At 39.1% G+C, this 12202-nt stretch overlaps 1 protein-coding gene across 1 annotated transcript in view; it reads right to left on the reverse strand.

Annotated features, from left to right (window-relative positions):
* Nucleotides 1-9520: 9520 nt before the first annotated feature.
* Nucleotides 9521-12202, reverse strand: part of LIPI (lipase I) — a 40939-nt gene continuing 38257 nt past the window's right edge. The window contains exon 9 of the mRNA XM_054712338.1: nucleotides 9521-9770. Coding sequence (XP_054568313.1) covers nucleotides 9683-9770 — 88 coding nt within the window. The 3' untranslated portion in view covers nucleotides 9521-9682. The remainder of the gene's footprint in view (nucleotides 9771-12202) is intronic.

The raw sequence follows: 12202 nt of genomic DNA on the forward strand, positions 1-12202 counted from the left end.
TTTATATGTTCTTCTATCTCTTTTTTCATGTAGTTTTCTGGGTACAAGTCTTTTACCTCCTTGGTTAAGTTTATTCCTAAGTATCTTAATTTTTTTGTTGCAATGGTAAATGTGATTGTTTAGTTTCTCTTTCTGAGACTTCATTATTGGTGTATAAAAATTCTATTGATTTCTAGATGTTAATTTTGTATCCTGCTAAGTTTCTGAACTCATTTATTAAATTTAGTAGTTTTTTAATGGAATCCTTAGGGTTTTCTATGTATAGTATCATGTGATCTGGGAATAATGAGAGTTTCCTTCCTCTTTTTCTATTTGGATGCCTTTTATTTATTTTTCTTGTCTGATCACTATAGCTAGGACTTCCAGTACTATCTTGAACAAGCATGGTGAAAGAGAGCATCCCTGTCTTATTCTGTTCTTAGGGAAAATGGTTTTAGTTTTTGCCCATTGAGTATGATTTCGGCTCGAGGTTTGTCATGTATGGCTTTTATAATGTTGAGGTATGATCCCTCTATTCCCACTTTGCCAAGGATGTTGGATTTTGTCAAATGCTTTTTCTGCATCAATTGATATGATCCTGTGATTTTTGTCTTGCAATATGTTAATGTGATGCATCACATTCATTGATTTGTGAGTATTGTACCAGTCTTGCATCCCTGGAATAAATCAGAATTGGTCATGGTGTATAATCTTTTTAATGTATTGCTGGATCCCATTTATTAATATTTTGTTCAGGATTTTTGCATCTATGTTCATCAGGGATATTGGACTATAGTTCTCTTTCTTTATGGTGACTTCCTCTGGTTTTTGGAATTAGGGTAATGCTGACCTCATAGGAAAAGCTTAGAAGCGTTCCTTCCTCTTGAATTTTTGGAATAGTTTGAGGAGGATGAGTGTTAATTCTCCTTTGAATATTTAGTAAAACTCCACAGTAAAGCAGTCAGGACCAGGGCTTTTGTTTCCTGGAAGTTTTTTTTTTTTTTTTTTTTTTATTGCTTCAATGTTATCAATTGTTATTGGCCTATTCAAGTTTTATGATTCTTTCTGATTGAGTTTTAGGAATATGTTCATTTCATCCAAGTTTTCAGAATAAAGTAGCTCATAGTATTTTTGGAATAAAGTAGTTCATAGTATTTTTTTTTTTACCATCCTTTGTATTTCTGTGGGGTCAGTTGTTACTTCACTTCTTTCCATTATGATTTTGTTTATTTGGGTCCCCGGTCTTTGTTTCCTGGTGAGTCTGGCTAGAGGTTCATCAATCTTATTGATCTTTTCAAAGAACTAGCTCTTGGTTTTATTGATCTTTTGTATTTTAGGGGTGAGGGTGTCTTTATGTCATCTATTTCTGCTCTGATCTTTATTATATCCTTCCTTCTACTTACTCTTGGTTTTTCTTGTAGTTCTCTTTCTAATTATTTAAGTTGTAGTGTTAGACAACTTATTACAAGTTTTTCTTGTTTTTTGAGATAGGCCTGTAGTGCTATGAACTTCCCACTTAGGACTTCTTTCACTGTGTCCTATAGATTTTGGATTGTTGTGTGTTCATTTTCATTTGTTTCTGGGATGTTTTTTAATTTCTTCTTTGATCCCTTTGGTAACCCATTCATTGTTTAAGAGCATGCTATTTAGCCTCCATATGTTTGGGTTTTGTTTTGTTTTGTTTAGTGTTTTTATTGTAGCTGATTTCTAACTTCATGCCATTGTGATCTGAGAAGATACTTGATTTCAACCTTTGTGAATTTGTAGAGACTTAGCTTGTGTCCTAATGTGTGGCCTATCTATGAAAATATCCTAAGTGCAGTTGAGAAGAACGTATATTCCGTAGCTTTGGGGTGAAATGTCCTGAAGATGTCAACTAGTTCTATCTCATGTGTCATTTAGGATTACTGTTTCTTTGTTGATTTTTTTTGTCTAGAAGATTTATCCAGTGATTTTAGTGAGGTACCAAAGTACCTTACTATGATTGTATTGCTGTCAATCTCTCCCTTGCTATCTTCCAGATTTTTTTTTTTAAATATATTTGGATGCTCCTGTATGGGGTACATATAGCCTATTGTTGTATGGATCCCATTAGTATTATGGAGTTGTCTTCCTTATCTCTTGTTATGGCTTTCACTTTGAGGTCTATTTTGTCAGACATAAGTACTGCTGCCCCAGCCTTTTTTTTTTTTTTTTTTTTTTTGCATTTGCCTGAGAACTTTTATATCATCCCTTCACTTTCAGTCTGTTTGAGTGCTTTGTTCTGAGGTGGGTCTCTTGTAGACAGCATATATACTGTATGGGTCATGTTTTCTTATCCATTGAGCTATCCTATGTCTTTTGATTGGAGCATTTAATCCATTTATGTTTAAGGTTATTATTGATAGGCACTGGTATTGCCACTTTTATTCTTTATGTTTGTGTTCCTCCCCCTCTTTCTATTTCTTCTTTTTATTAATTAAATCTTTATTGTTCAGATTATTACAGTTGTTCCTCTTTTTTCCCCCCATAGCTTGCCTCCACCAGGTTCCCACCCCACCCCTTGCCATTACCCGCGCCCTCCCACTGTCCTCATCCATAGGTGTATGATTTTTGTCCAGTCTCTTCCCGCACCTTCCACACCTCTTTCCCCCAAGGATTGTCATTCTACTCCCTTTCTATTTTCTTCTTCTTCCTCTTCTTAAAAAATACCTTTCAGCATTTCATATAATACTGGTTTGGTGGTGATGAACTCCTTTAGCTTTTTCTTATCTGTGAAGCTCTTTATCTGACCTTCAATTCTGAATGATAGCTTTGCTGGGAAGAGTAATCTTGGTTGTAGGTTCTTGCTATTCATCACTTTGAATATTTCTTGCCACTCCTGTCTGGCCTTCATAGTTTCTGTTGAGAAATCAGCTGACAATCGTATGGATGCTCCCTTATAGGTAACTAACTGTTTTTCTCTTGCTGCTTTTTAATATTCTCTCTTTGTCTTTTGCTCTTGGCATTTTAATTATGATGTGTCTTGGTGTGGTCCTCTTTGGATTCCTTTTGTTTTGGGTTCTCTGCGCTTCCTGGACTTGTAAGTCTATTTCTTTCACCAGGTGGGGAAGTTTTCTGTCATTATTTCTTCAAGTAGGTTTTCAGTATCTTGCTCTCTCTCTTCTTCTGGCACTTCCATAATTTGGATGTTGGTATGCTTGAAGTTGTCCCAGAGGCTTCTGACGCTATCTTCATATTTTTGGATTCTTTTTGCTTTTTGATTTTCTGGTTGGGTGTTTTTTTTGCTTCTTTGTATTTCAAATCTTTGACTTGATTCTTGCAATCCTTTAGTCTGCTGTTGGATTTCTATATATTATTCTTTATTTCAGTCAGTGTATGCTTAATTTCTAGTTGGTCCTTTTTCATATCCTCAAGGGTTTCACTAAATTTATTGGCATTTTCTAGAAAATTCTTGAAAAACCTTAAAGTGGTTTTGAACTTTATATCCAGTAGTTTGCTTTTCTCCATTTCTTTCATTTGTGACCTGTTTTTGGGTTTGTTTTTTTTTGTCTCCGTATTTTGGCTGCTTCCCTGAGTTGATAGAGTGGCTTTGTGTGCTAGATGTCCTATAGGGCCTAGTGGCTCAGCCTCCTCAGTTACCTGAGGTGGACACTCTTGGTGCACCCCTTTGTGGGCTGTGTGCACAGTCTTGTTGTAGTTAAGCCTTGATTGTTGTTGGTATCACTGAGAGAAATTAACCTCCAGGCCAATTGGCTGTGAGGATCAGCTGTGTCTACGATGGGAGAACTTCTGTGCTAGAGACACCCTTATGAGGCAAGACTAGCTTCAGTGGGGCTTTGGTGCTCACTGAGTCTGCCCCCTGAGTGTGTCCCTTATGGATCTGAGGAGTTGTAATCTGGATGGTCCTATTCTGACCCCTGGGTACACTAGCTCTTGGATCTCCAAGTAGGTGCTAATTTAGCCTCTGCCTGAGGCCACCCAGCAGGAGCTATGGAAAGATCTGCAGATTCCTCTTCTTTGTTTGGGTTTTGGAGGTGCCCAGATGAGGCCCAGCTATGAAGCAATGCAAGCTGCTGTGGGGCCTTGGGCCTTCTTTTGGATGTTCTGGGTCTCTTGACTCAGCTGCAGTTTGTTAGGTAAGGTTAGATTTCAAAGGACCAGGCCATTCACATGCAAAAGCCTCTGTGCACAGCTTGGATGGGGCGGAGTCTCAGGGCAGAGCAAACAGCAATGGCTTCCCGTCAGCCCTGTCCTAAGAGGCCCCAGGGTCTCAGTGTCCCTTGGTAATTGCTGTAAGCACCTCTGAGAGAAAGCCGCCCTCACATTCCGCCAGCTTCCAGACAGTCCAGTTTCTCCCCGTATGAGTCTGGATGCCCAGAATCTCACCCAGAACTGGAGTTCAGAGCAGTCGGGAGCTTGTGTCTCCCTGCAGATTGAAAAACCCAGCCGCATATTCAGTTGCCAGCCCTCTCCAGGCGCGCGCCTCTGTACCTCTGCACTTTACTTCTGCAGCTCCTCTGAGTCTCAGTGTGCTTTTCTCTTCCCTTCTAGCTATAGAATGTCCAGTTAGCCAGCCTTCCTGTGGTTCTGGATGATGTCTGTTTTGTCTTTTAGTTGTAGTTTTGAAGTGGTTGTACGAGACAGCAAGTTCAGGTGTTTACCTATGCCGCCATCTTGGTTTCTCCTCTATTTCTTCTTTTTACAATAGTCCTTTTAGCCTTTCTTACATTGCTGGTTTGGTGGTAATAAACTCCTTTAGCTTTTTGTGTGTGTGTGTGTGTGTGTGTGTGTGTGTGTGTGTGTATGTGTGTGTCTATGAAGCTCCTGATTTCACCTTCAGTGATAGCCTTGCTAGATAGACTAGTCTTGGATTCAGTCTCTTGCTTTCCATCACTTTGTACACTTCATGCCATGCCTTTCTGGCCTGATGTGTTTCTATTGAGAAATAAGTTGATAGTAGTCTAATGGAAGATCCCTTGTAGGTAATGTTCTGACTCTCTCTTGCTGCCTTTAAGATTTTCTTTGTCTTTTACATTTGCCAATTTAATTATAATGTGTCTTGATGTAGGTGTTTTTGGGTTCATCTTGATTGGGACTCTCTCATTTTGGCTATCTCTCTGAATTTCTTTCTATATAATTGATCATTCTGTACCTCTCCCAGTCTTGGCAGAGTGGCCTTATATAGTAGTATCCTGTTTGGCCCAGTGGCTCATTGCTCCTGGTCACCTGCACTGAGTTCTCTAGGGGTGTCTTTTTTGTGGATTATATGTGCTCTCCTGTTGGAGTTGACCTTAATTGCTGTTGGCACATCAATTGGTGGAACTGACCCTCAGGTTGACTGGCTATGAGGACTGGTTGTGACAATAGCAGAAAAGCTATTGTGTGTGAGATGACCCCACAGCATGGGATTTACTTTAGCAGGTCTCTGGTGCCTGACAAGCCCACCTTTTGCATGCACTGTTTGTGGATCTTATTAGGTAGTGCTCTGGTGTGATCTAAAGCTGGCCACCCGGTATATTGGTACTGGGACCCCTTTGGAAAGGCTCTGGTGAAGGCTAAGATTAGCTGCTGCCTATATCTGGCCTGGGGTCATCTGGTAAGAGTTATAAACTTATCTGTGGTTGGTGGCTGCCTGTGCTGGGCTTGGAAGTGACTGAGGCCTGCTACTACTGGTGCCAGACATGGGGCCACTTGCCAAGAGTTACAGGACTGCTTGTTTGGGGTTTTGAATCTTTAAGAGATTTTTTTTAAAGTCTATATTTTGGAACCAGATAATTGCTTTAGAACATCTGTGTTTTAGGTGAATTAGCCTCTGAAAAAGGTTTGGGCCAGGTGGTTAAATTGGGTCAGTATCACCAGTATGGGGCAAGAGTGGTTTTAGTCAGATTAACCTTTTGCACTCGGATGTCAAGATTAAAATTACTCTTTGAATGTATCAATAATTTGAAATATAAAAAAAAATCCAAATAAATAAGTTTGTATGAAAAGAAACTCTAGTTTTTTATTCTACTGCCGCACTTTGTAAAATCTGGGGTATTTAAAAAATTAAATCCTGAGTAGAATAAAGGAATCGAGAAAAAAGCAAGCGAGTGCAAAGGGTTAATGGAGACAGATTTAGTGTTCACTTGCACCTGCCAGCTGTGTGGGGAGGGGTCAACAAAAACAATGGCACTTACCAGCCCTTTAGTTCAGAGAGAGATGCCCCTCCAGCCCTCACCCTGAACCCAGACAATTCAGTTCCTCTCCTTGTGTCCCAGGCTTATTTGAGCTGCTGCCCCATCTCTAGAGTTTAGGGCTAGTGTTTGTAGATGCCTGGGTCCACAGCATCCTTGTCTCACCTGCCTGGGTCCACAGCAGCCCTGTCTCACATGGATGGAGATGCTGCTGGCTTTCACAGCCAACTGTTGGGAGAATTCTCTTTGTCACACTGGTACTCCAGGCTAGGGAACCCAGTTTGGGACTGCTACCCCTTTCTCCTCAGTGGGGACCTATGCAGCCAAGATATCCCTCCTGATTCTCAAACACTGCACGTGGATGTGGGACCTGCCTGTTTCACATCTCCATCCCTCCTTACCAGTCTCGACATTGCTTATTCTTTATATCCTTAGTTATAGGAGTTCTGTTCAGTCAATCTTCACATAGTTCTCATGGGTGGCTGTTGTATAATTTAATTGTAATTTAAATGTGGTCATGAGAGGAGGTGAGCACAGCATTTGCCCACTCCGTCATCTGGACCTAAAATCTTCAAACTATATTTGTGAGGGAACTTTTAAAGATCCTTTGAGTTGATTCTGTGACCTGTACCAAGTAGACATTCTTAAGGATAAAGATTTTAAACACCTCATCTCTCCACTCTCTTTGTATCTGATCCAGAACTTCATGTCTTCAAAGCAGCCTGGCGTAACATATTTTGTGAATAATAGCTATTTGTTCTCTTTGTTGACCAGGTAATTGCTATAGAACATCTGTACTTCTTTATAGGCCTCTGGAAAATACATATTTTTCTTCTTCTATTTTTGATCTATGATCTCCACAAATTTCAAAAAAAATAAGTGTGATTAAAATATTCCTAGAAGATTATAAACTTGTGTGTCAGAAGAGTTAATTTCCCTCACCTCCAAGACAAGCTTCAAGGCTTCCTTCCCTTGTTAACCTTTACCTTGAAAAACAAACAAACAAACAAAATAAAAGTGTAAGGAATTAGGATATTGAAAATGATAATTTAATATGAAAACCTAACATTTTATAAGTTTATGTCTTCGAGTTATCCTTGTAAGTTTCTATCACCCATGGCAAGGAAGTTTTATTATGAGGGTTATGGAGTCATCTACTATGCTGAGAGACAAGTTGGCTACTGTTTCTCTGTAATCAAGAGGCCTGATGCAACCAAAAGTCTAAAACAGGATTTTTTCTTCTGGTAACATATGTATAATGCTTTTTTTTTTTTCATTTTATAGGTAATTAATGTAACTGACTGAGATTCAAACATTTCTGGGGATATTTGCCAAGTTAATTGGGGGAGATTGGAAAAGTGAAACTACCTAACAGTTCATGGTTTTAAGAATGTGGGAAATTTGGTGAGCAAATGCCTAAGTGACAGAGGTGAGAGAGAAGGTGTCTCTGTGTCTGGAGACAGAAAAAACTGAAGGAGCTCTTTTCAACAACTGTCAGACAGTAGAGGTGACGGCAGCATTGTGAAACCAATGAGTCATAGAAGGTATTATGGGCTGAACTATGCCCCCTCCCCAAATTCATATGCTAAACTCCTAACCCTCAGTATCTCAGAATGTGATTGTATTTAGAGATAGGGCCTTTAGAGAGGACTAAATTAAAATAAATTCATTGAGGTGGGCCCTACTCAAATCTGACTGGTGTGCTTATAAGAGGAAATTTAGAGACACCATGCACAAAGGAAAGACCATGAGAACACAGCAAGAAAGTGGCTATTGCCCAGCCTGTGGGGCTCAGTGGTTGAGCTTCCACCCATGCAACAAAAGGTCAGAGGTTTGATTCCTGGTCAGGGCACATGCCCAGTTGCAGGCTCGATCCCCAGCAGGGAGTGTGCAGGAGGCAACCAATTGATGTTGATGTTACTCTCTCATCAATACTTCTATCTCTCTCTCTCTCTTTTCCTCTCTCTAAAAATCAATAAAAACAAATTATAAAAAGAAAAAAAGAAGGTGGCTAGGAAAGAGGCCTTAGAGAAAACCAAACCTGCTGATACCTATCTTAGACTTCTAGCCTACAGAACTTGAGAAAATATATGTTGTTTGGGCCACTCTGTCTGTGGTATTTTGTTAAGGCAGCCCCCGCAATTCCCCCTAATAAAGGAGGAATTCAGAAGCTTAGAGACTAAGTTGATAGATTGGTTTAAAACTTACATAAAAGGAAATCTTGGGAGCATTCACACATAAGTGAGAGATCTGAGGCCAGGAATTCCTGGACTGGACAGGTAAAAAGGACAATGCCAAGGACATTTATGTTATTTACTCTGAAAGTAATACTTGTAAATATAGCTACTAACATGTATTAAACTGTGGAGAAACACATACTATAGCGGTTAAAAATATGGATACATGAGCCACACTTTTTAGCTTGCAATTCTGGTTTTGTTTATGATCCTGGGTAAGTTAGTTAACATTTCTGTGCCTCAGTTTCTTCATCAGTGGAGATAACAAGGCCAATCACATAGGGTTTTTGTAACAATTAAATGAATAGGAATATATTAATTTATGTGTTAGCTATCATTATTTTTATAATCATTATAAGCAGATACTAGTCAAAGTATTGAATCAATCTTCACAAAAATTCTTAGGTAACTGAAACATGGTGAGGTAAATTTAATTACCGATGATAATACCATCATTAGTAGTAGACCTAAGATTTGGCCTTAAATATTATGGACCCGTAGATTATTATGCTCCATAGAAACAAAATCTTTATGTACAAAGCATCATAAAAATGCTAAATAGACCACTAAACAGAAGGTGTATTTATGTTTATAAGATTCGCATTAATCCAAGTGACTTTTCCAAGTGACAAATTTATGATTTAAAAATATTCATTTATTTTACCACTGCAGTCTGAGAAGTGGAGAATGTTTAGACTGTGTATTGAAGCAATGCTCCTCTTCTTTCTAAAGACATATCTATTAACTAGAGGCCCGGTGCACAAATTCATGCATCAGTGGGGTCTGGTCGGGGGGACCAATCGGGGATGGGGCCGGCCAGACCCCACCAGCAAGCAAACCTACTAGTTGGAGCATCTGCCCCCTGGTGGCCAGTGCACATCATAGCAACTGGTTGACCAATCGACTGTCTGCCCCCTGGTGGTTAGTGCACATCATAGTGAGCAGTTTGAGTGGCCTTAGCATATCATTAGTATATTACACTTTGATTGGTTGAATGGATGACTGGACAACCAGACACTTAGCATATTAGGCTTTTATTATATAGGATAAGTAATTAAGGGAAACATTAGATGATAAACAGTTGATTGAGGTAAACAGAAATAAACAGCTTTTAGAATATATTCAGAATGATTTGCCTTATGCATTTTATTAATTTTTGCATATTTTTGATTCTTAAAAATTTTTAAGAAGTAGAAATATCTGAATCCCAGGTTGAACAGTACATTCTAAAAGAAATACTGATTACACTGTTCCCATTTACAACTTCTTTACTTCACAAACAAGTTGTTACAATTGATGTAAGAAGGCATGCTATATTTCCTCTGGTATACAGGTACATGGATTGAGAAATACCTCCTCATTTTCTTTAAGTACAATATCATACTTGCAGAGTGGGGGTCTGTGAGAGAGAAAAAGAGAAAGAAAAAAAAAACTCTTGGTAAAACAACAAAGCTTCTTTTTTTCTCATAAATATTAGATTATGTTATGCCTATAACTAACTAGTTCTCCAAATGCTGAGAGTTGGAACACACCTACATCATTATTTCCACTCTCTTATTGGGCTATACTGGGATGAAGTAGACACAATGCGGGGGGTTGGGTAGGGGAGATTCTGTGTGTTTCTACTTCTCTCTTTGCTGCTTCATTGGAATATTTACAATGTATGGTAGATATTATTGGATACTCAAATAACTGAATAACTGAAACCTGAACTCATCTCAGTAGTCAGGCCACCTCTTGTATCATTGATAGTCACTATGGAAGAGTTAGGTTGAATAGCATAGACAAATGTTAAAAAAAATGATTTAATCAATTCTCTTTGCCACCTACTCAAGTGGAAATAATAATGTGTAAACTATTCTATATCTTGGAGAGATTGTGTAGATGGTATTTGAAGATTTTTGAGAAGTCAAGTAAATCAGGCATCTTGTCTAGTTATCTTCTTGCTAATATCTTGAAAACCTTCAAAAAGTAATTAACTAGAATAAGACAAGATTGGCAAAGGTTCAGAAAAGTAGCTAAAGAAAAAAATGGTAGCAATAAATAGAAATTTTCTGTATCAGCAATAGAATGTAGTCAAGGAAAAAAGGGTAATTCAAATTCATAGGTGCTGGTGATCATTTGCACTTATCTAGTTCAAGAGACGCATTGCTCCCTGTCTTCTTCTAGCTTAGTTAAGACATCATTGAATAAAGTTTTAAAATATTCAACAGAGAGGTTAAATTATTCAATTTTTAAATAAACCTATTTTTTATTTCTGCTAATATATTTGAAAATCATAAAATATAGATATTCATATCTAATTATAAAAGCTGATATACAATACTACAGTATTTTACATTTAAAATAATAAAGGTATGTTTAAACTTTATTGTTAACTAGAGGCCCGATGCACAAAATTCGTGCAAGAGTAGGCCTTCGCAGCCAGGGCAGCAGCCTCGATCCCACAGCTGCAGCCCTGGCTTCATCCAAAAGGTCATCCGTAAGGTTGTCCGGAAGGTCATTCTGCTGTTCTGCCATTTGGTCGATTTGCATATTTTGCTTTTATTATTATAGACTAGAGGCCCGGTGCGTGCAATTCATGCACTCGTGGGGGGGGGGGTTCCTCACCCTGGCCTGTGCCCTCTCACAGTTCAGGAGCCCTCAGGGATGTCCGACTGATGGCTTAGGCCTACAGGGATGTCCGACTGACAGTTTAGGCCCACTCCCTGTGGGCCTAAGCTGTTAGTTGGACATCCCTAGTGCTGCTGCGGAGGCAGGAGAAGCTCCCGCCACCACCGCTGCGCTTGCCAGCCATGAGCCCGGCTTCTGGCTGAGTGGTGCTCCCCCTTGTGGGAGCGCCCTGACCACTAGGGGGCAGCTCCTGCATTGAGCGTCTTCGCCCTGGTAGTCAGTGTGTGTCATAGCAACCAGTCATTCCACCATTTGCTCGATTTGCATATTAGCCTTTTATTATATAGAATAATATAGCAGTAAGTGTAAAATGACTGTACTTTTAATCTCATAAGGTTTTTTAGATTTAGCAAAAAAATATATTTATTACATTACTAGAGGCCCATTGCACAAACAATTTATGCAAGAGTAGGCCTTTCTTCCCCCCAGCTGCTGGCACCGGCTTCCCTCTTGCACCCAGGACCCAGGCTTCACTCCAGCTGCCAGCAGGCACCTGGGAACCGGGCTTCTCTTGCAGCCCTGGCTTCATCTGGAAGGTTGTCCGGAAAGACGTCTGGTCTAATTAGAAATTACGCTTTTATTATTATAGATTAGAGATCAGAATATAATTGAAAAATCAGATTCATCCTTTCTCCATTATTAAGAATTAAGTAGAGGAATGACTTTACCACTCCCCCAGCCAAAGTTATCTATACTTATATCAATTATTTATCCTGCTACATCCTTTATTCACTGAATGTGCCTTCAGTATTTTGGATCTCCCTCCACCTCATTTTTTTTTTTAAATTCACATGTGACGAAATGTTTTTTTAATGGTTTTAAGAGAGAAAGATACAGAGAGACAGAGACAGAGAGAAACATCAATGTGATATAGAAACAGTAATCAGTTACTTCCAGTACGTGCCCTGATTGGGCTTCAAACCTGCAACCTAGGTAGGTGCCTTGACTGGGAATCAAACCTGCAACCTTTTCTTGTACTGATGATACTCCAACCAACTGAGCCACCCAGCCAGGGCTACACCTCATTTTTTAACTTGCCATAGTAGGACAAGTATGTCATTAAATTTACTAATAGATAAATTACAGAGGTGATTAATTTATCATTAGGTGATTCTGCTATTCACATATTTATAATATTAGAATTACCAAGAATGCAAA

The sequence above is a fragment of the Eptesicus fuscus genome, chromosome 3 (genome assembly GCF_027574615.1).
Source record: "Eptesicus fuscus isolate TK198812 chromosome 3, DD_ASM_mEF_20220401, whole genome shotgun sequence".
Taxonomy (NCBI): Eukaryota; Metazoa; Chordata; class Mammalia; order Chiroptera; family Vespertilionidae; genus Eptesicus; species Eptesicus fuscus.